Source organism: Sinohyriopsis cumingii, chromosome 17 (assembly GCF_028554795.1).
Source record: "Sinohyriopsis cumingii isolate HCF-2022 chromosome 17, ASM2855479v2, whole genome shotgun sequence".
NCBI classification, from domain to species: Eukaryota; Metazoa; Mollusca; class Bivalvia; order Unionida; family Unionidae; genus Sinohyriopsis; species Sinohyriopsis cumingii.
This window is the reverse complement of record NC_142977.1, coordinates 72679823-72706046: the sequence shown is the minus strand read 5'-3', so window position 1 is coordinate 72706046 and position 26224 is coordinate 72679823. Positions and strand designations below refer to the sequence as shown.

Genomic DNA, 26224 nt, shown 5'->3' with positions numbered 1-26224 from the left:
CTGGGCTACAGTATAGACCAGAGGTGGGCACACTTTCCAGTGCAAGTGCTGCATACACAAATTTACACCTTGTCGCGGGCCGCGTTGTTCATTAAGTAAAATAATTAATATTTGAAATAGCAAAAACAAAAGGTTCTTCTGAATAACATCTAATTAATTTTCAGTTGTTACTATGTTGTTAGTATTTGAAAACTTAAACTTAAACTTCAAAAGAAGCACAATTATTTGATAAACAGAGTAACATAAACAGAGTCAGTGCGAATGATGACTTGTTCCTAGGCCGCATGAAAACCCTTGGTGGGCTGCATGAAATTTCATGGCAGGCCGCATGCAGCCCGTGGGCTGTAATTTGCCCACCCCTGGTATAGACTGGTCAGTTATTGAATTTTAAGGCTTTTTATAAGACCCAGTGATAAGCTTTCACAGCTCTTTTGTCCCATGCTTTGTATCTATAATAGAGTTTACCAGCAGGGGTGAAGTGAAGGGTGGGTTGAACTGACCTTTTTTTTGGACCAACCTACCTGGCCTCTTTAAGGCCCAAATTTTACATCTGGGCCTTGGAAAAATGCTGAGATCTTAATTACCAAGAGCTGATTTGAGCCTTGTATGTAATCCTCTTTAGCAGATCTCGCTGTGGTGTTTTGAAATCAAGGGGAGAACCAACCCTTTTGGGGGGGCTACGAACCAACCATTTTTATATATAACTGAACCCTCTACAGAGTCTTTAAACAATTGGGAAAACATATTGTCAAAGCAGGCTCAGTCTGTGACACTGCTATTGATTGCCACTTTGTGACACTGCTATTGATTGTCACTTAGTCTGTGACACTGCTATTGATTGTCACTTTGTGACACTGCTATTGATTGTCACTTAGTCTGTGACACTGCTATTGATTGTCACTTAGTCTGTGACACTGCTATTGATCGTCACTTAATCTGTGACACTGCTATTGATCGTCACTTAGTCTGTGACTGCTATTGATTGCACCTTAGTCTGTGACACTGCTATTGTCACTTAGCCTGTGATACTGCTATTGATTGTCACTTAGTCTGTGACACTGCTATTGATTGTCACTTAGTCTGTGACACTGCTATTGATCATCACTTAGTCTGTGACACTGCTATTGATCATCACTTAGTCTGTGACTGCTATTGATTGCAACTTAGTCTGTGACACTGCTATTGATTGTCACTTAGTCTGTGACACTACTATTGATCGTCACTTTGTGACTGCTATTGATTGCAACTTAGTCTGTGACACTGCTATTGATTGTCACTTAGTCTGTGACACTGCTATTGATTGTCACAGTCTGTTACACTGCTATTGATCATCACTTAGCCTGTGACACTGCTATTGATCGTCACTTAGTCTTTGACACTGCTATTGATTGTCACTTAGTCTGTGGCACTGCTGTTGTCACTTAGTCTGTGACACTGCTATTGACTGTCACTTAGTCTTTGACACTGCCATTGATTGTTCCCAAAGAAAAAATATTCAAGTCACAATAAACCTAGTCACCTTTGAATACTATATTTAGTCAGTGACACTGCTATTGATTGTCCCCAAAGAAAAAATATTCAAGTCACATTGGACCTAGTCACCTTTGAATACTAAACTTAGTGACATCTTTATTATTTTTCTGACAAAGAAACTGTAAAGTAGACCTAGTGAAGTTTTCTTTGTTAATGTTACAGTTTAATAGATAAACAAATCAAAGACAACTTAATGATATTCCTATGACCAATATCCAGTTTGTCAGATTATGTGCTGGTCAATCCTATGACCAATGTTCAGATGGTCAGGATTATGTGCTGGTTGAAACCTTTGATGTGCAAGACATGTTTGGCAGATATGTTGATTTCATGATCTCTTATTACTTAAAGTACCAGGTATTCCAAACTACAAACTTTATAGCTCTCACAATCAGTGTTTTGAAGAGAGAGCACTCGAATGTAATAAATACACCTTTAAAAGACAGAAAAATTAAATTTAAAGTATTGGAACCATTAAGTTCTTTAATGTCAAAATATATTGAAATATTTGGATGCTTATTTGATAAACACAGAGAAAAGTTATTCAAATTACAGTGTTTATGATTGGATCTAACAGTATTTCTGATGCTCTTATCAGCCAGCACCATTTAGTCCCCAAATTTCTTTGCAGGCAAGTTTAAAGAACCACAACCACAAGTGTTACAACCACCGCCACCACCACCACCACCACCACCACCCCTTGTTTGCAGCAACTTGATGACATCTGCACCTGCACCAGAACAATATCTTACACACATGGGACAAAAAATGATGGTTTCTCCTGTACTAGAAAGACTACAATCACCCGCACCCCCAGTGTCACAAAGACAACAACCCAGTCGCTATTTTAAAAAGTCTTCAACTCAAATCCTGTCTGCCCTCAACATACTAGATGTTCAGAAAGCTCCTTCACCACAACAACCACCACCACCACCACTACCACTATCACTCTCTGCAAAAGAAATGTCTCTTCCTTTAGCAGAACAGCGACTACAACAACTAGATACAATGCAACTTGAGACAGAAGAAAATTCACATCAGTACTCCATCAGTACATTGCCACAAGTGTCATGGAGAACATTGTCTGTTCCTGCAGTTAGACCCATGAGAAACATTTATAGGAGGTCTGAGGTAGCAGAATTGACGGGGGCCTTTGAAAGAATACAGTCAAGATCCTTAGCTAGGAAGGAACATGAACCTCTTCTTGGCAATCTTGATATAATGGAAGAAAGTTTGCTGACAAAAGGTAAATAACTCAATGGTTAGAGCAAATTATATTGACCCAGATATGCCATTGCATAATACACCTGTATATTGGGGTTTATTTTGCAGTTGTTATTTTAAACTTGGTCTCAAAAACCTGCAAATCAGATTTGACCAAATATGACACTGAGCATACTGGCATGAAGGGATAAAAAAGACTGTATACATTTGTGCCATTAATGTGGCCACCATTACTAAACGCCCTTAAAGGACATTAATGTGGCCACCATTAGTAAAAGCCCTTAAAATACATTAATGTGGCCACCATTACTAAAAGCCCTTAAAAGATATTAATGTGGCCACCATTACTAAAAGCCGTTAAAATACATTAATGTGGCCACCATTACTAAAAGCCCTTAAAATACATTAATGTGGCCACCATTACTAAAAGCCCTTAAAAGATATTAATGTGGCCACCATTAGTAAAAGCCCTTAAAATACATTAATGTGGCCACCATTACTAAAAGCCCTTAAAGGACATTAATGTGGCCACCATTAGTAAAAGCCCTTAAAATACATTAATGTGGCCACCATTACTAAACACCCTTAAAGGACATTAATGTGGCCACCATTAGTAAAAGCCCTTAAAATACATTAATGTGGCCACCATTACTAAAAGCCCTTAAAAGATATGAATGTGGCCACCATTACTAAAAGCCCTTAAAATACATTAATGTGGCCATCATTACTAAATGCCCTTAAAGGACATTAATGTGGCTACCATTACTAAAAGCCCTTAAAGGACATTAATGTGGCCACCATTACTAAAAGCTCTTAAAAGATATTAATGTGGCCACCATTAGTAAAAGCCCTTAAAATACATTAATGTGGCCACCATTACTAAAAGCCCTTAAAGGACATTAATGTGGCCACCATTAGTAAAAGCCCTTAAAATACATTAATGTGGCCACCATTACTAAACACCCTTAAAGGACATTAATGTGGCCACCATTAGTAAAAGCCCTTAAAATACATTAATGTGGCCACCATTACTAAAAGCCCTTAAAAGATATTAATGTGGCCACCATTACTAAAAGCCCTTAAAATACATTAATGTGGCCACCATTACTAAAAGCCCTTAAAGGACATTATCTCCAGAGCTGCTGAATTGAAGATGTCCAAGCTAGACAGAAATCAGATAGCATCTTAACATGAAGACCTTTCAAGTCTTTGCAAATAACACCCATCCACCATCAAATATGGCCACTGGTACCAGCAATAGAAAACTCTTTAAATGGCTTCTTCTCCAAAGTCACTTAATAGATCTCATGAAACTTGATAGAACACATTCTAACATGAAACTTTCAAATTTATATGAAAGGTGCTGATCCACTATCCAATATGGCCACTGTTTCTAAAATTGGGAAAACCTTTAACTCTTTATGACAAGTTATGATGCCTCTCTCACTTACTTATGGACAACATGAGCGACACATCTTTCCCTTTCATGGCAATGTTTGATGAGTAGTGCACATCCCTAATAATGATATTTGATAAGTTTAAAAATAGGTGCAAGTTTGGGGGTAGATTTTGCCACTAATGTCAGCCAGTTGGATTGATGGAAAATAGAGTACCATATATATTTATTGTGAAATTTGAAATGTAGGGGAATTATAAATGCTATAAATAGTACAACCTGGAAACCTATGTGCACACACCTTTTTACACAAAATGGTGGACTGTGTTTCTGATTTAGATAATGATGTGAACAGCAAAGGATTGTGGGAAATTATCAATAAAGCTCTGAATCTGAGTTTTCTGGCTTTAATGCTGATGGTATACCTAGTGGTTAATGCTGATGATATACCTAGTGGTTAATGCTGATGGTATACCTAGTGGTTAATGCTGATGATATACCTAGTGGTTAGTGCTGATGATATACCTAGTGGTTAGTGCTGATGATATACCTAGTGGTTAGTGCTGATGATATACCTAGCGGTTAGTGCTGATGTACCTAGTGGTTTGTGTGGATGATATATACTTAGTGGTTAGTGCTGATGATATACCTAGTGGTTAGTGCTGATGATATACTTAGTGGTTAGTGCTGATGATATACCTAGTGGTTAGTGCTGATGATATACCTAGTGGTTAGTGCTGATGATATACTTAGTGGTTAGTGCTGATGATATACCTAGTGGTTAGTGCTGATGATATACCTAGTGGTTAATGCTGATGATATACCTAGTGGTTAATACTGATGATATACTTAGTGGTTAATGCTGATGATATACCTAGTGGTTAGTGCTGATGATATACTTAGTGGTTAATGCTGATGATATACCTAGTGCTTAATGCTGATGATATACCTAGTGGTTAATACTGATGATATACCTAGTGGTTAATACTGATGATATACCTAGTGGTTAATGCTGATGATATACCTAGTGATTAGTGCTGATATACCTAGTGGTTAATGCTGATGATATACCTAGTGGTTAGTGCTGATGATATACTTAGTGGTTAATGCTGATGATATACTTAGTGGTTAATGCTGATGATATACCTAGTGGTTAGTACTGATGATATACCTAGTGGCTAATACTGATGATATACCTAGTGGTTAGTGCTGATGATATACCTAGTGGTTCCGACATCTCTGACCCTGAATATGAGTTAGGGTTTTACCCATGTAAATGCTGGAAAAATTTACTGTCGCTTCTTCTCTTAGATATCTCGTTGTATGAACATTTTGCTTTAGCTACAGTGCTGGTCCCAAATAAAAGTTGTGTGCCATCCAATATGGCCATCAAAGTAGCTATCATAACAGTTTGTTAGTTCTCAAAAAGGGAAAAAGGGAAACTCATATCAACATGCGGTAATCAACAGCTGACCAGAAGACTTCTGTCTTGTTAGTCCTAAGTTTCAGTGGTACTGATCTGACATCTGATATGGCAGCCATATTATTATTGCAGCTCTAAAATGATAAGCCATTTTGAAACTGGGTTTTCTTGAGAAGAATTCTTATAGTGTCTAGTTGCTCATAAACTGAAAATGATGCAGACTGATCTTCATGGTGGCCATCTTGAAAATACTGTTATCTCTACTCCTCCCAAATGGATAGTTATGTCAACATGGGGGTTTCACCAGTAGACTTTTTACGATAATCATGCATCTGATATGAGTGCCTCAACTCGTGTCTTTAAAACATTGTTTTCTCTATATTTCTTGAATAGATTGTCATACTGACATAGGGTTTTCACCAATACATTTCTAATGATATCTACTTGGTCCTAAATAAAAATGGTGCCAATATGCCCACCACATCAGCCAATTAAAAAACATGGTGCCAATATGCCCACCACATCAGCCAATTAAAAAAGTCTTCATTCTCAGTGAAGAATTTCAGAGATGGCTTCAGCACTTAGCACTTAAAAGGAAGAAATAGTCTTAACTTCCTGGAGATTCATTTTGCGGTGCAGAGAGTCCATCCCTTTGAGGGGCTTGTTTAATGTTAGAGTTCTTTGAGCAATCATACTACTTGATTGTCACTATTTTTTAGCATTGAACATCATTCAGTAATTGTGTCAATGGTGACTTTTAATGGTCTTTGTAAATTGCAGGAGATATGCTTGGAGAAGCTGTTACCACAGACCTAGGTCGTTATGGCATTGGTGTAAATGTGGAATGCATTGCAGTTAGGCCTATGAAGGGACTTCCAGCCAGTACTGTTGAATGCATTATGAAGTTACAAAAAGAGGTAAAAGACCCTATAAGTCTTCATTTCCTTATTGTAATGTTAAAGAGGAACGTATTGTACAGGTGGTAACTTTTAGGTCACCTGGTCGTAAGGCCAAGTGAGCTTACAACATGACCCAGCATCAGTCTGTCAGCAATTGATTGTTACCACTCTGAGTCCATACATGTAATTCAATTTTTGTCAAGCATGAAATATGGGCTTATATCATTAAAATCTCAGATGGGTTCAGTATTGAGAGAGGTCCATGCACATTTATCTGTGATCTTGTGTCTGATTAGCCATGATTGCCAACACTCGAGCAACTTGTCATTAAAGTTGTTACATACATGTAGTCAGATGAGTTGATTCTGAGTAAGAGCTACACATATTAATGCAACAATCTGGTATCTATCTATCTGATTGGCTTAGTTGGAGACTGATTTCCAGTGTGATTTTTGCTCCACTTCAGTAAATGTGCTCATACCATCATTGCTATTGACAGGTTCTGTAGTAAATGAGATATGTGCATGTTAATAAGTTACCTTGCATCTGATTGGCTGAGCTTGTTACCTCCAGATCTTGAGACCACATTTCAGATATGCTTACTTTTTAAAAAAATAGGAAAACCATAAATAAATCAGTCGATCAATTATCTCATCCAATTTGTGTACAATTCAGTTATATCATGACGATGTTTCATGCCTTTGATTATGAACAAGCAACTGTATATATTAGTTTTGCCATCAGTATAGATAATATTTGGATGAAGATAAAGTAAAACAGATAAAATGAACATGATTTAAAGTTTGGGGGATAGTTTGCCAATGGTATGTTAGGACAGTACCATCAAGCATTGGTCCCCTGCAACCCTAGATTGGCCATCAACAGAACCACCAGAAAATCGGGCTTACGATATGATTTCTTCTGATGACCTTTCCCTCCACTGATGACCCTTCACCTTACTGATGGCCCTTCCCCCCACTGATGATCCTTCACCCCACTCATGACCACCTATGAGGGTCACATCCTGATGTTGTTAAAGTGATTGCTCACCAGGTGATTGCTATTTTTTGTATTTTGAGTGTCTATTATATGGATACTTTTGTATTCTGAGTGTCTATTATATGCATATTTTTGTATTTTGAGTGTCTAGTATTTGCATAGTTTTGTATTTTGAGTCTCTAGTATTTGCATAGTTTTGTATTTTTGTGTAACAGTTTACCAAGGTTGTGTTCTTACATGTAAGTTCAAATTAGCAAATATCACTTGAATTTGACAATTGAAATTTGATAGACATGTTTTTATTAGTATGTAGTAACTTTATTTAAAATTTATGTAATTTAGTGAGTTCTCAGATTTTGCTCATCCTTTTAAAAACCTTTTGGGGGCCCCGAGTGGCCGAGTGGTCTAAAGCGCTCAGTTACAGATCACTGTCATCTCACCTCTGTCTGCGTGAGTTCAAGTCTCGGGCTCTGCCAATGTGGGTATGTGAGAAAGCTTGCTGGTAGCTTCTCGTGGGTCGGTGGTTCTTTTCGGGGTTTTCCTGGGTTCTTCCTCCACCATTAATACTGGCCGCCATGTATAGCCTATCTTGTCCGCCTTGTATAGCCAATCTTGTGCTGAAAATGGCGTTAAACCCTATAACAACAACAACAACAATAATAACCTTTTGACTTTAAATGCTTGAAAAATTCTTGATTGCACAATAAAATAATAATTTAGGTAGAGAAAAGAATTTGGTTGGGATGTGTGTATTCATATAAACTTGATCACAATTTCATGCCATTACAACATTTTTTTATTTTGCATCATTGTATGCACATGTACATGATTTGAAAAAATTTTCAGCTACTGTATTATTTTTCTTTTTAAACTAGATAATTTTTAATTTTTTTTTAGGGACTTGGGATTTTTCACTTGCCTCTTCAAAATAAGACATGATCCATTGTACCACTCATAACATTGGGATTGGCATCTGCACATAAAGTTGTATGCTTATGTACAGACTTAATATATCTCATTCATTCTGTCTTCCTAGTCCATAGGAAATAGAAATACAGATCTGGGTCTGTGCTGTTTGTTTGAAACCATAACTAATGTAATTTCTCCAATTTTTCATATCCTCTGATATTTCATTCACCATCTGTCCATACAAATTTTATTTCCTTTTGTTTAGTACTCTATCTTTTGGTTCAGGAAATCTACATATATTTCTACTAAAGTTATTTCCTTTTACCTATAATTATTTGTGGATCTGACAAGATAATTAATAAACATTGTATGAAAACTTAGAGACATCACAGTAGAACCAAGAATCTAGACCTTTTTCTGGTAAATCACAGTAATAGAGCTGGTCCATAACCACAAAATGTTGAACACAAAATCTGAATTTGAACTCAGTTATAAATAATGCTTTAACCCTTTACCTCATACAAGCGTCTTTGGACGCCCCTACTCCACTCGCATGGAAGCGCCTTTTGACGCCTCTACAAGATTCGCATGGAAGCGCCTTTTGACGCCTGCTGTAAACAGCAGCCATTTTGAACTAGTTTTCGTAGCGCCACCTTCGGGGAAAACCCCCAGTTAGATACTATATTCATTTCTGTGAATGACAATTACGTCAGATCATGTGGATGCTATTCATGCACTGGTCAATATCTGCTATTTAAAGTAACTGGGTCATAATCTCCACTCTCCAAAATGGCAGCCGCGGATTTCATACAGTACGTACAAAGTTTTCACGATTAGAATAACAATCATGAAAAACTCAATAAATTAGGTAAAGTCTTTGATATTGATGTAGGCAGCAATTAGTTTTTATAAATTATCAAATTCAGATGACTTAGTGATATAGACGCACACGAAAACCTTGTAAATTTCGAGTATCAGAAATGGCAGCTACAGTTGGTCATGCGGCCTCACTGACATGACGGTGAACGAGTTCTCTCAAGATTTTGAAGCACATAAAAAATTCTTCTGTGAAAAATAATTACATAGCTATAACAATCTGACTTTATTCTTAAATTTTTCCACATACAATATATGTGTACAAAAAATGTAAAATGGTTAAAATTGCTGTTAAACGTAACATATACTACATTGCTTAACAGTTCACAGGCAGGATTTCATTCAGTACTTATGAAGTTTTCACGATTAGAATCACAACCACGAAAGATTCAATAACTTAGGTAAAGGCTCTGATATTTATGTAAGCAGCAATTAGTTTTTATTGATTATCAAATTCAGATGACTTAGTGATGTAGACGCAGACGAAAAACATGGAAATTTCGAGTATGGGAAATGGCAGCTACGGTTGGTCACGCGGCCTCACTGACATGACGGTGAACGAGTTCTCTTTCGATTTTAAAGCATATAAAATATTCTTCCGTGAAAAATAATTACACAGCTATAACAATTGGACTTTACTCTTAAATTTTTCCACATATAATAGATGTGTACCAAAAACATTAAATGATTAAAACTGCTGTTAAACGTAACACCACTACATTGCTTAACAATTCGCGGGCAGGCCTATGCGTATGCGGTCATCTAGGTAACAGGTGTTCTATTTATAGCGTGCTGCATTTTGTCACCATGCTCTATGAGGTAAAGGGTTAAAGGACCTGTGGAATTTCTTCAGTTATACAGAGTTCACAGTATGTTGCTAATTCTGAAAATTCATTAGCAATCAGAAATACTCAATTTTGAGTGTATTGGAATCTTGTAAACAAGATATTTTTTTTTACTTGGATGCCTGGAGGTCATAAAAGTAAGCTTGAGTTTGAAATTGAGTGTCCACTGTCAGCCAATCAGAATAAAGCTCTACCAAAGTAGTCGTTTATGATTGGCTGAACAAAATCTAAACTTCAAAAGTAATGTCATATGTGACTGGCTGAAACAAGATCGAAAGTTTATACTAAAGGTAGAGTTTTGTGGTTTCTAGGCCTGAATTTATCTGTATGCTGTCAGGGCTATATTTGAAAGTAGGGAGTATTTCATATTATACCAGAATATTAATTCAGACATGATATAGGGTTCCTCGTTTAGCCCATATATAAGACCAGTGGAACAGCTTAATAAAGTGGTTTTAAAATTGAGATGGTGGGTTTATCATATGACAGAGATATCCATTGGTAACAGTTAAATACATTATAGTAAGACATCTAAAATGATCCCGTTTATTATTTTACCTTTTCCCCAGATGATTGTTATTTTTATTATTATTTTTATTTTTCCATGATCATGATCAATCATTTTATCATCATTATCATAATAGTCATTTAAGATAGAAAAAAAATCAGTTGTATTTGCTACCCAGAAGTTTTTTTGAACCTTTTGCATTTGCAATGAAGAGTTGGAGGAGGGACTTAATTATAAAGGAAGTATTGAATCGGCTTGTGCAAGTCATGTCATTTACATTAATTCTCTACTTTAGGATGGTCACTGGGAGTTTGATGCAGACTTGGAGCAAATCCTAGGGGTTGACAAGAATCTATGTCTGCATATCCTATACACAGCTGGCCTGAGGTCAGTGGGTAAGCATGTTGTTTTATGTCTGCATATCGTAACACAGCTGGCCTGAGGTCAATGGGTAAGCATGTTGTTTTATGTCTGCTTATCCTATACACAACCGGTCTGAGGTCAGTGGGTAAGCATGTTGTTTTATGTCTGCATATCATATACACAGCTGGCCTGATGTCAGTGGGTAAGCATGTTGTTTTATGTCTGCATATCCTATACACAACTGGCCTGAGGTCAATGGGTAAGCATGTTGTTTTATGTCTGCATATCATATACACAGCTGGCCTATGGTCAGTGGGTAAGCATGTTGTTTTATGGCTGCATATCCTATACACAGCTGGCCTGAGGTCAGTGGGTAAGCATGTTGTTTTATGTCTGCATATCATATACACAGCTGGCCTATGGTCAGTGGGTAAGCATGTTGTTTTGTGTCTGCATATTCTATACACAACTGACCAGATGTCAGTGGGTAAGCATGTTGTTTTATGTCTGCATATCTTATACACAGCTGGCCTGAGGTCAGTGGGTAAGCATGTTGTTTTATGTCTGCATATTGTAACACAGCTGGCCTGAGGTCAGTGGGTAAGCATGTTGTTTTGTGTCTGCATATCCTATACACAACTGGCCTGAAGTCAGGGGGTAAGCAGATTGTTTTGTGTCTGCATATTCTATACATGGCTGGTCTGAACTTAACAAGTCAGTGAGTAAGAATGTAGTTGTGTGTCTGCATATTTTATACACAGTTGGTCTGAAGTCAGCAGGTCAGTGGGTATGCATTTAGTGTTATGTCTGCATATTCTATGTACAGCTGATGTGAAGTCATTGGGTAAGCAGGTAGTTTTGATTGCTAGATTTAAACATTTTATACTTCTCCATTTACACCACTCCCTCGATAACTCGCGCACATCGGGGTCCAGAAACATCGACCGCACTATAAGTGAGGCGCGAGTTATTGAGGGACCTATAAAATAAGCTCAAAACCAATAAAGTGATTGACGACATAACGGAGAAATAAGGGGGGGGGGCGGGTAGGCAGATTATACTGTTGAATACTCACTTTATAATCGTTCTGAGATTAAATTTTAATAAATATCTTTTCATAACGGTGTACTTTGTTATTTCCTCATAGGACAACATTAATTTCAGGATAAATTACAGTATATTGAGGCGATCATCGAAAACATTATTCCACGTGGTTTCCGTTCGCTTAACATGTGTACCACTTCACACATTGTGTACTACGTCACTAATTTTTATGTTGAATTGAATACATTGTAGTTTTATTGTTTGATCCAAATTAGACGTTTTTTATATACAAAAGATCGACACTTTTCGAGAAACAGTGTCGATCGAACGATGGATAGATAAATATTTCTGAATGTGATAGAAGTAAAATGGAAAACAAACAAAACAAGGGTTAATCAGTACAGACGTATTTAATTGGTCTACAAATTTAAAACAACGTAAATTAGAACAAGTTAATACTTGCCGTTTGTGCCACGCTTGACAAATATCAATTCACTTTTTGAAAAAATCAGTTATTTTTTTTTTGTGTGTGTTACTCCTTGGTTTCTCTGCCGCCGAGCAAAATCCCTCAGATTTCTCAACTGCATGAGTTTTACGTAGTCAACATTTTGGGTCTCCAGCCACCTTATGGCAATATCAAAATATTTGATTGCTTCCTGTGCAGAGGGGTGGGGGGTGCAACATCTGCGTCTGCATCACTTTCAACACTTGTGTTACTCCAGTTAGAATCGTCTTCTGCTGCAAATTTGTTCGCTATAGAAATAATTATAGTTTCATCTGACATGTATTCGGCTGTGGGGCAATCATTTGTCAGCACAGATCCACTCCTCCATATCAAGAGAAATGCCCATCTCAGGACCACGAATCTGTACGAATTTCTCCCAAACAGCCTCGGCATTAATGACATCAGTTTCACTGAAACATTCGAGGTCGCTATCATCGTCGTTGTCTCTGTTAATGTTTTGCTTTACGTCAAAGGCAGCTCCAAGACCTATAATCCAGCACCCGAGCTCTCTTGTAATCGATTTTTTTTAATGCAACAAACACTTCCCCAAGTTGTTGATCAAAACAAAGCCGGCATGTACATGTAATTAGGTTCTCACAGAAGTACTCACGGGTTTCGATGTGACGGTCGATTGACTCTTTAATTGGTGTTTATTTCATTCTCTGTTGCCACCTGTTAGCATTTACCAGAAGTTTTCATTGATCGCTATTTCACCAGCCTGTTTATTTACAGTATACTGACAACTATTTATCATAAAAACTTACATAATCTATGATATCTTTAAACAGAGGTATCGCTCGGATTTTAAAACTGGGTCTTTCTGCCTCTGAAGTCAGTCACAAAATATCAGTACATTTTCTCACTCGGCCGCTAGTCAAAGCCTTTGAACTAGCTGCCTAGCTGTTGCATCATGTTCTTTTTTTTTTTAATGTACTCTTATAAAATGGCAACAGTACATCAAAGAGTCTTTCAGTCACTGAATTCTGTCATTGTAAATATCAGCACAGTTAACTGATCAACACATTTTCCCACAAAGCAGGTGGCTGAAACAGGACCGGCAAATCTTTGAATTTTCCCGAGCATCTATTACATGCGTACGGAGGACTCCCGCCTCAGTGATTTTCTGCGTCCCAGATCAAAAATTGGCGTCCAAATACGCGTAATTAAGCTTTTTCGAGATCTCTGAAATTAATTCTTCTTTAGAACTTGCAAATTTCAAAATATTGATTATATTTTTACGGGCATTAATCACCATTTTCGATGATAAAACGAGCAATATATCAAGGTTTAATTTATCAATTGTTATCGTAATTTGTTCATGTTCAGCATATTTTAAAGATATTTTAAATACATTTTCTCTGGAAAAAATCGGGAGCCAAGACGGACACCTTTGTTATAAGCAGGATTGCGAGTTATCTGGGCGCGAGTTATCGAGGGAGCGGTGTATCTTTAACAAGAGCAAATGTCAAGCTATATGTAGGTCACTGCTTCCGTCTATTAGCATATGAACATTCCATGCAATGGTCACTGACTTATCATGATTCAGATCTGACCTAGAGGGGCAGAGTTGTATATACAGTGGTCCTTCTTATGTAAGACCAATCTTTTTGCAGCAGAAAAGTGACCTTATCATTAAGTTAATATTTTCATTTACAAATCACAAGTATGTTATAAAATTAATGTGAAATAATTTGTATTATTATTATTTTATGAAATGATGAAGAATTATCAATTGTCAGAACCATTTAATACCCTTGTAAGTAAAATTAGGGAACAAACAATGCTGTAACTAACATTCTCTGTCTGTGTCATGGATACAATATCAACAGATCAAAGAACTCTCAAGTCTATCCATAATCCACAGCTGCAGAACATATCAGGACATCATATATTTGAATCTGTCTGACATCAGATTTCTCAGCAATGATCAAAGGGCTTTCTTTTTGTTTAGACCAATTGCCAACACTTTTCCTATTAAACCAAAAATGTCTGATGACATTTTGTACATTTTGCAGCAACACTTACAAAACTAAATTGAAGCTATTATGGTCAACTCTCAGATCTAACTTGATGCTATGCAAAACGCTAAATGTTAACAAATGAAGTGAATTTGTCACATGATTGTCACATAATTAATTGGTCATAGGCTATTGCTTATTTGTATACATCTCATAGTCTAACAGAGAGAAGCTGCCATTATTAGCATTTTCCTTTTGTTATTCATGTCAACTGGATGTTACACTTATTATGTATATCTATATTTTGTGTAACTTCTGGAACATGATTTTGTCTATATTTTTATAAATTTTATTGATGACTGTAAGTTTTAGTGATTGTCTATAGTTACATTTTGTGTATGTGTATTTTAAGATAATGGTGATGGAATTGAACAGGATCCATACATGACTTTGATTAAACTACTGCTAATAAACATGTTGACAGGTTGGCCAGGTGTGTTTTTGGAAGAAATTAATTAATTTCCCATTGGATGGGTTAGGTCAGGTGTTTTACTTTATGGTATGGGATGTTAGTGAATTGTTACATAGGAGTAGTGGAAAATGTGGTTCCAGCTGTTATGTTTTTATGTAAGTATGTGGGGTTGGACGGTTTTAGTAAGTCTTATTTCATATGTTCTTGTTGTAACATTAGTCTTTAGAAGTATTTAATGTTGTGTTTAGATATTACAGTGTGACCCCGCTATAGCATGCTCCATTATAACACAAATTCGGATATAACACAGTCATGGTGTGGCTCCCAAAATTCATATACATGTATTTGTCTCGTACACGAAAAAAAAACTTTCTTAAAAGTAAGGAAAAAAACTTAAAAAGTTTGTTATCATTTTGGAGGAGGAGATCGCATATGAATAATACAAGATGATTGTAGCATGGCTCCTGAAATTTTATATGTATTTTTCTCGTACACGAAAAAGTAGCTTTTTCTTATTTATAGTACGAAAAGAAACATGTACAAAAAGTTTATTCTGGGATCGTGCTACGCTTTGCTAATGTCGCAAACTTGGATTTATTTTCCTTATTGGTGGCAAAATATACCATCTGGCGATTTTTTTTTATTGGGGACATTTTTGGCTGTTTAAACTTGTATATACAACCATTAACATGGAGTGAAGAAATTCAGAGGCCCCATGAAAGGAAGCTGCAAACTGGATATAAAATGCACCAAAATTTATCTATTGTTACATAAACAAATTCTTTGTCCATATTGACAAACCATCTAAAGAGAGTACATTGTTATATCATAATCCGCTTATCTTGACATCTAGCATGAGTCTTGTATGTTGTGAGATATCTGCTTTTTTGTTGTTGACATTTCTGGTAATGGAGATCAACCAGACAGGGCATTATATCATAATCTATATTTTGTTGAATTTTGGCCACTCGCTAGTAATTAATATATTTACATAGACTGACATTTGTATGTGGATGGTAAGTAAAATTCCTCTTCTTTTCACTCAGAATTAAATCCTTCAGAACACTCACATTTTCTGTAATGATCCCTGTCATCAGACCAGAACACCTGCGTCTCTATCGTCCATTGACCCTTTGTTAAATTCCTGATGCATGTGTGGAAAGCAGCATCATGCTGCTACCACAAATGTAAAAAAATAAAAATTTGTTTATTCAATAGGCAGGGAGGAACAGTAACTATAACAGACCAAATGATGACCAGTTATATTTTTAAAATGTACCCAGATAAAATAGTTTGCTGAAATTTAAAAGGAAACAGATTACCTTTAAAGCACTGATTGCTATGAAAATGTACTCAGCAAACGGAACAAAATCAGTCTTGATCATGCAGTACAATTGCTTGATGTTGCCGCCACAATAAGAAATGGGCATTTGTTTGGTTCTTTAAAGCTGTCCATTAGTGGTGACTTCATTAATGCATGCATTCTTCATCAAAGAAAGCAGACTACATTCTTCAATAAAAACAAAGAACTTTTAAGTCAGTACCAAACTTAAATAAAAGTAATGGAATCTGATGGATTTTTGCATTTTCCAATGTGACTGGAACACATTAACTGTGCCGTGAAGTTTCCTTTTTTGCAGAGAAAAAGTTTATGCTTTTGAACACTACCAACAGCAACTTCAAACACAAACTAACTTTTACCGACATGGGACGTACTGAAAAGTAAATGTGCTTCGTCATTCGTTACGTGATTGTGCTACTTTTTCCATTGAATTCAGACCAATATGACCTGTGACAAAATTACTGAATAATTTAAATCTGTGTGTGTGCATATTTTCGATGGAATCACTTATATTGTGGATTCAATGTATACGATGAGATTCGCGGGTGAGTACACGGTGTTGATACTCAATTCATGCTATATATTAGACATGTATATATAAACAGTATACATGTATACATACCAATCCATGGTTCTCTAAATAAAGTAAAATATTATATATGCCTTCTCTGTTTTCACTACAGGTGTATTTCTCATTTAATATGCATCGATTTAAGATGGTAACTGTGCTGATGATGCACGTATTTTACTGCCTGCGTTTATTACCTTACCCACCCACCCTGCAAATTTTTGGGGGTACATGCATCATTTTCTTCAGCTAACTGACCAGGTTGCTTATAACATGGTTCGGTCTATAACACGGTTGGGTTCTATGGCTCCCAACTACCATGTTATAGTGAGGTCACACTGTATTTGGTGGGAAACATTTGTTTAAAATATTCATCGGAACTAGAAAGTACTTATTGGACTAAAATATTATTCTGGAGCTATTGTGAGTTATTGGAAGAAGTTCTGGACAATACCATTTTGATACATCACAACTGTTGGCACACCTGTATATTTATGGATTTGAAATCATTTGCAACATTCAGTTCTTTTGGACTTGAATAGAACTTTTTTTAGGATTACTTTGGTTTCAGTTCATAATATTGTAAGTTTCTCTTACACTTTCATTTTATACCTTTGATAGTTAAATTATATAAATTTTAAAAAATCTTTTTGGTTTTGTTTCTTTCTGTTACTTAGTTTATGAGCATAAAGTTGTAACACACTGACTTGAGCTGAACAATACTGGTCTTCTCAACTGTTAACTTTTTTTTCATCTTGGTAAATATAGACAGCAATAATAACCAGTAATTATCAAAGATATAAAACATGACATCCATAGAACACATAGAAGTAGTAATAACCAGTAATTATCAAAGAGACAAAACATGACATATGTGGAACACATAGAAGAAATAATAACCAGTAACTATCAAAGATACAAAACACGACATCTGTGGAACACATATGAGTAATAATAACCAGTAATTATCATAGAGACAAAACACGACATTTGTGGAATATATAGAAGAAATAATAACCAGTAATTATCAAAGATACAAAACATGACATCTCTGGAACACATAGAGGTAATAATAACTAGTAATTATCAAAGAGACAAAACACGACATATGTGGAACACATAGAAGTAATGATAACCAGTTATTATCAAAGATACAAAACACGACATTTGTCGAACATATAGAAGTAATAATAACCAGTTATTATCATAGAGATAAAACATGACATGTGGAACACATAGAAGTAATAATAACCAGTAATTATCAAAGATACAAAACACGACATATGTGGAACATATAGAAGTATTAATAACCAGTTATTATCATAGAGACAAAACATGACATATATGGAACACATAGAAGTAATAATAACCAGTAATTATCAAAGATACAAAACACGACATATGTGGAACACATAGAAGTAATAATAACCAGTTATTATCAAAGATACAAAATATGACATTTGTCAGACATATAGAAGTAATAATAACCAGTTATTATCATAGAGACAAAACACGACATCTGTGGAACACATAGGAGTAATAATAACCAGTAATTATCAAAGATACAAAACACGACATTTGTGGAACACATAGAAGTAATAATAGCCAGTTATTATCATAGAGACAAAACACGACATATGTGGAACACATATGAGTAATAATAACCACTAATTATAGAGACAAAACACAACATCTGTGGAACACATAGGAGTAATAATAACCAGTAATTATCATAGAGACAAAACATGACATATGTGGAACACATAGAAGTAATAATAACCAGTAATTATCAAAGAGACAAAACATGACATCTGTGGAACACATACAAGTAATAATGACCAGTTATTATCATAGAGACAAAACACAACATCTGTGGAACACATAGGAGTAATAATAACCAGTAATTATCATAGAGACAAAACACGACATATGTGGAAAACATAGAAGTAATAATAACCAGTTATTATCATAGAGACAAAACACGACATATGTGGAACATATAGGAGTAATAATAACCAGTTATTATCATAGAGACAAAACATGACATCTGTGGAACACATAGGAATAATAATAACCAGTTACTGTCATAGAGACAAAACACGACATTTGTGGAACACACAGGAGTAATAATAACCAGTAATTATCAAAGAGACAAAACACGACCTATGTGGAACACATAGGAGTAATAATAACAGTTATTATCATAGAGATAAAACACGACATCTGTGGAACACATAGGAGTAATAATAACCAGTAATTATCATAGAGACAAACCATGACATATGTAGAACACATAGAAGTAATAATAACCAGTAATTATCAAAGAGACAAAACACAACATATGTGGAATACATGAAGTAATAATAACCAGTTATTGTCAAAGAGACAAAATGCAACATATGTGGAACGAATTGAAGCAATAATAACCAGTAATTATTGAAGATACAAAAAATTAATTGTGGAATGCACATAAGTAATAATAACCAGTAATTATCAGATACAAAACATGACATCTGTGGAACACATAAAAGCAGTAATAACCAGTAATTATCAAAAGAGACAAAACACAACATCTGTGGAACACATAGAAGTAATAATAACCAGTAATTATCAAAGATACAAAATGTGACATCTATGGAACATATAGCAGTAATGATAATTGGATTCCTTACCACTTTGTATTGATTAATTTTACAGACTTTATTGGCACATGTCAGTGTGGTGAATTTAGAAATCATGAGATTTCTGTCAGCAAACCCCAATATGTGTTTGCACATGAAGAGTAAATTTGACAATTTGTATTGGAATATGCTGTCTACAGATCATGTTAGAGGTGGGGTCGTCATGGAGAGGTACTTTTGAACACAAATCATTTGGTGTCAGTGGATTTTGGCCATCATTAGAGGGTGACTGCTGGTCAGAGGGGGTCATTCTAGAGGAAGACAATTGTACTAAATGTTGGCAGGACATATTATTGCTTAGATATATCCAAACCTATATTATTATTTGAAAGCATGATTAAAGATGTAGGTACTAAAATTACTCAGTCTTTTAATTATTGAGCTTAATTCATCCCCACCCTTCACTGTTTCAGTATCATCTTCTGTCCACTGTAGTAACATTGTGACATCACCAAGGTCAAGGTCATTCATTAAGACATTAATGCATCCACCTGTTTTTCTTCCTTCAAGTTGTTTTGTGTCATGATGTTTAAGTGATTATACATAACTGTATAAAACATTAACATATATAATGTACAGACAAGACACACACACACACAAACATATATATATATATATATATATATATATATATATATATATATATATATATATATATATATATATATATATATATATATTGCATTCCAGTCATTTGTGTCAATTAATTTATTGCTGTCTTCTCTGGTGTCAATCTAATTACAGAATTAATTGCATTTGTGTCCATAATCTGTCCACCTTGCTAAATTCCCATTAATTCTGTCCATCCATCTATCACACTCTTCTCCTGTTATGTCAGTCCATCACATTCTTCTCCAGTTCATTGTATCCATCCATCTATAAAACTCATACCCAGTTAATTATGCCTATTGATCTACCACTCTCTTCTCCACTAATTATGTTCATCCATCTCAATCACTCTTCTCCAGCGACTTGTGTCAATCCATTTATTGCACTGTTCTCTAGTCAACTGTTTTAATCCTTTTATCGTACTCTTCTCCACTCCATTGTGTGAATCCATTTATTGCACTCTGTAGTGAATTGTGTCAATCCATTTATTGTACTCTTCTCCAGTCAATTGTGTTAGTCTGTTTATTGCATTCTTCTCCAGTCAATTGTGTCAATCCATTTATTGCACTCTGCAGTGAATTGTGTCAATCCATTTATTGTACTCTTCTCCAGTCAATTGTGTTAGTCTGTTTATTGCATTCTTCTCAAGCCAGTTGTTTCAATCCATTTATTGCCTTCTTCTCCAGTCAATTGTGCCAATCCATTTATTGCATTCTTCTCCAGTCAGTTGTGTCAATCATTTATTGCATTCTTCTCCAGTCAATTGTGTTAATCCATTTATTGCACTCTTCTCCAGTCAATTGTGTTAATCCATTTATTGCACTCTTCTCCAGTCAATTGTGTCAGTCCATGTATTGCATCCTTCTCCAGTCAATTGTGTCAATCCATTTATTGCACTCTTCTCCAGTCAGTTGTGTCAATCCTTTTATAGCACTCTGCAGTGAATTGTGTCAATCCATTTCTTGCACTCTTCTCCATTCAATTGTGTGAATCCATTTATTGTACTCTGCAGTGAATTGTCTCAATCCATTTAGTGCACTCTTCTCCAGTTAATTGTGTTAGTCTGTTTATTGCATTCTTCTCCAGTCAATTGTGTTAGTCTGTTTATTGCATTCTTCTCAAGCCAGTTGTTTCAATCCATTTATTGCCTTCTTCTCCAGTCAATTGTGCCAATCCATTTATTGCATTCTTCTCCAGTCAGTTGTGTCAATCATTTATTGCATTCTTCTCCAGTCAATTGTGTTAATCCATTTATTGCACTCTTCTCCAGTCAATTGTGTTAATCCATTTATTGCACTCTTCTCCAGTCAATTGTGTCAGTCCATGTATTGCATCCTTCTCCAGTCAATTGTGTCAATCCATTTATTGCACTCTTCTCCAGTCAGTTGTGTCAATCCTTTTATAGCACTCTTCAGTGAATTGTGTCAATCCATTTCTTGCACTCTTCTCCATTCAATTGTGTGAATCCATTTATTGTACTCTGCAGTGAATTGTCTCAATCCATTTAGTGCACTCTTCTCCAGTTAATTGTGTTAGTCTGTTTATTGCATTCTTCTCCAGTCAATTGTGTTAGTCTGTTTATTGCATTCTTCTCAAGCCAGTTGTTTCAATCCATTTATTGCCTTCTTCTCCAGTCAATTGTGCCAATCCATTTATTGCATTCTTCTCCAGTCAGTTGTGTCAATCATTTATTGCATTCTTCTCCAGTCAATTGTGTTAATCCATTTATTGCACTCTTCTCCAGTCAATTGTGTTAATCCATTTATTGCATTCTTCTCCAGTCAATTGTGTCAATCCATTTATTGCACTCTTCTCCAGTCAGTTGTGTCAATCCTTTTATAGCACTCTGCAGTGAATTGTATCAATCCATTTCTTGCACTCTTCTCCATTCAATTGTGTGAATCCATTTATTGTACTCTGCAGTGAATTGTCTCAATCCATTTAGTGCATTCTTCTCCAGTCAGTTGTGTCAATCATTTATTGCATTCTTCTCCAGTCAATTGTGTTAATCCATTTATTGCATTCTTCTCCAGTCAATTGTGTTAATCCATTTATTGCACTCTTCACCAGTCAACTGTGTTAGTCCATTTATTGCATTCTTCTCCAGTCAATTGTGTCAATCCATTTATTGCATTCTTCTCCAGTTAATTGTGTCAGCCCATTTATTTCACTCTTCTCCAGTCAATTGTGTCAATCCATTTATTGCGCTCTGCAGTGAATTGTGTCAATCCATTGATTGCACTCTTCTTCAGTCAATTCTGTTAGTCCATTTATTGGATTCTTCTCCAGTCAATTGTGTCAAACCATTTATTGCATTCTTCTCCAGTCAGTTGTGTCAATCCATGTATTGTACTCTCTCTTCTCCAGCCAATTGTGTCAATCCACTTATTGTAATCTGCAGTTAATTGTGTCAATCCATTTATTGCATTCTGCAGTGAATTGTGTCAATCCATTTATTGCACTTTTTTCCAGTCAATTATGTTAGTCCATTTATTGCATTCTTCTTCATTTCAATTGTGTCAATCCATTTATTGCATTCTTCTCCAGTCAATTGTGCCAATCCATTTATTGCACTCTTCTCCAGTCAATTGTGTCAATCCATTTTTAGCACTCTGCAGTGAATTGTATCAATCCATTTATTGCATTCTTCTCCAGTCAATTGGGTTAGTCCATTTATTGCATTTTTCTCCAATCAATTGTGTCAATCCATTTATTGCACTCTTCTCCAGTCAATTGTGTCAATCCATTTATATCACTCTTCTCCAGTCAATTGTGTCAATCCATTTATTGCACTCTGCAGTGAATTGTGTCAATCCATTTATTGTACTCCAGTCAATTGTTCAATCCATTTATTGCATTCTTCTCCAGTCAATTGTGTCAATCCATTTATTGCATTCTTCTCCAGTTGTGCTAGTCCATTTATTGCATTCTTCTCCAGTCAATTGTGTCAATCCATTTATTACACTCTTCTCCAGTCAATTATGTCAATCCATTTATCGCACTCTTCTATAGTCAGTTGTGTCAATCCATTTATTGCACTCTGCAGTGAATTGTGTAAATCCATTTATTGTACTCTTCTCCAGTCAATTGTGTTATTCCATTTATTGCATTCTTCTCCAGTCAATTGTGTCGATCCATTTATTGCATTCTTCTCCAGTCAATTGTGTTAATCCATTTATTGCACTCTTCTCCAGTCAATTGTGTTAGTCCATTTATTGCATTCTTCTCCAGTCAGTTGTGTCAATCCATTTATTGCACTCTGCAGTGAATTGTGTCAATCCATTTATTGCACTCCAGTCAATTGTGTTAATCCATTTATTGCACTCTGCAGTGAATTGTGTCAATCAATTTATTGCACTCTTCTCCACTCAATTGTTTCAATCCATTTATTGCACTCTTCTTCAGTCAATTGTGTAAATCCATTTATTGCACTCTTCTCCAGTCAATTGTGTTAGTCCAGTCATTGCATTCTGCTCCAGTCAGTTGTGTCAACCGATTTATTGCACTCTTTCCCAGTCAATTGTGTCAATCCATTTATTGCACTCTTCTCCAGTCAATGGTGTCAATCCATTTCTTGCACTCTGCAGTGAATTGTGTAAATCCATTTATTGCATTCTTCTCCAGTCAATTGTATTAATCCATTTATTGCACTCTGCAGTGAATTGTGTCAATTCATTTATTGCACTCTTCTCCAGTCAATTGTGTTAGTCCATGTATTGCATTCTTCTCCTGTCAATTGTGTGAATCCATTTATTGCATTCTTCTCCATTCAATTGAGTCAATCCATTTATTGCACTCTTCTCCATTCAGTTGTGTGAATCCATTTATTGTGCTTTGCAGTGAATTGGCTCAATCCATTTAGTGCACTCTTCTCCACTCAATTGTGTTAGTCCATTTATTGCATTCTTCTCCAGTCAATTGTGTCAATACATTTATTGCACACTTCTCCAGTCAGTTGTGTGAGTCCATTTATTGCACTCTTTTCCAGTCAACTGTGTTAGTCCATTTATTGCATTCTTCTCCAGTCAATTGTGTCAACCCATTTATTTCACTCTTCTCCAGTCAATTGTGTCAGTCCATTTATCACACTCTTCTCCAGTCAGTTGTGTCAATCCATTTATTGCACTCTGCAATGAATTGTGTCAATCCATTTATTGCACTCTTCTCCACTCAATTGTGTTAGTCAGTTTATTGGATTCTTCTCCAGTCAATTGTGTCTAACCATTTATTGCATTCTTTTCCAGTCAATTGTGTCAATCCATGTATTGGATTCTTCTCCAGTCAATTTTGTCAATCCACTTGTTGTAATCTGCAGTTAATTGTGTCAATCCATTTATTGCACTCTGCAGTGAATTGTGTCAATCCATTTATTGCACTTCTTTCCAGCCAATTGTGTTAGTCCATTTATTGCATTCTTCTCCATTCAATTGTGTCAATCCATTTATTGCATTCTTCTCCAGTCAGTTGTGTCAATCCATTTATTGCACTCTTTTCCAGTCAATTGTGTCAATCCATTTTTAGCACTCTGCAGTGAATTGTGTCAATCCATTTATTGCACTCTTCTCCAGTCAATTGGGTTAGTCCATTTATTGCATTTTTCTCCAGTCAATTGTGTCAATCCATTTATATCACTCTTCTCCAGTCAATTGTGTCAATCCATTTATTGCACTCTGCAGCGAATTGTATCAATCGATTTACTGCATTCTTCTCCAGTCAGTTGTGTCGATCCATTTATTGCACTCTGCAGTGAATTGTGTCAATCCATTTATTGCATTCTTCTCCAGTCAATTGTATCAATCCATTTATTGCACTCTGCAGTGAATTGGGTCAATCCATTTATTGCACCCTTCTCCAGTCAATTGTGTTAGTCCATTTATTGCATTCTTCTCCAGTCAATTGTGTCAATCCATTTATTGTACTCTCCTCCAGTCAATTGTATCAATCCATTTATTGCATTCTTCTCCAGTCAATTGTGTCAATCCATTTATTGCATTCTTCTCCAGTCAATTGTGTCAATCCATTTTTAGCACTCTGCAGTGAATTGTGTAAATCCATTTATTGCACCCTTCTCCAGTCAATTGTGTTAGTCCATTTATTGCATTCTTCTCCAGTCAATTGTGTCAATCCATTTATTGTACTCTTCTCCAGTCATTTGTGTCAATCCATTTATCGCACTCTTCTATAGTCAGTTGTGTCAATCTATTTATTGCACTCTGCAGTGAATTATATCAATCCATTTATTGCACTCCAGTCAATGGTTTCAATCCATGTATTGCACTCTGCAGTGAATTGTCAATCCATTTATTGTACTCTTCTCCAGTCAGTTGTGTGTTAAGTTTGTAATGTGTGATGATGTTTAAATGATCTTATATAAATGTATAAAATTTATGCATACATACATACATCCATACATACATACATACATACATACATACATACATACATTTGTTCGAGTCTCCGATTCGGCGAATGTGGGTATGTGAGAAAGCTTGCCAGTAGCTTCTCATGGGTTGGTGGTTCTTTCTGGGATTTTCCCGGGTTCTTCCTCCACCATTAATACTGGCCACCATGAATAGCCTATTGTGTGCTGAAAAATGGCGTTAAACCCTACAACAACAACAACAACATATATACAGTCATACATACATACATGCACACATACATAAATACATACATACATACATACATACATACATGTAATGTACAGACACAACATATACACCACTCCCTCAACAACTTGCTCCCTGATAATTTGCAAACCTGCTTATAATGCGTGGTCAGTCATGGATCAAGGTACGAAAATTTTACCCCTATTTGTCGAAGATGAAGAAAATCACAATCAGAATTGGTAACTGAAAACTTAATATAATGTTCGTCTTACCTATGAAAATGGTTGATATGATCTGGAAATTTCAATCAAGATTATGAAATTTTTTCACTTTTAATAAGAAGTCATATACCTTTGTTGTCCCTTCATTTAAACTACCAGACTGAACCTGTGTTGTCCTTCCTTTGAACTACCAAACTGAACCTGTGTTGTCCCTTCATTTGAACTACCACCAGACTGAAC

General features: G+C 35.8%; 1 protein-coding gene across 2 annotated transcripts in view; it reads left to right on the top strand.

The window, feature by feature from the left end:
* LOC149779230 (uncharacterized) overlaps positions 1-26224 on the top strand; it is a 66550-nt gene that overhangs the window by 25516 nt on the left and 14810 nt on the right. For both annotated transcript variants that reach the window (XM_089939813.1, XM_089939815.1), the window contains 3 exons: positions 2165-2779; positions 6357-6493; positions 10908-11007. In XM_089939813.1, the coding sequence (XP_089795939.1) occupies positions 2165-2779; positions 6357-6493; positions 10908-11007 (852 nt within the window). The remainder of the gene's footprint in view (positions 1-2164; positions 2780-6356; positions 6494-10907; positions 11008-26224) is intronic.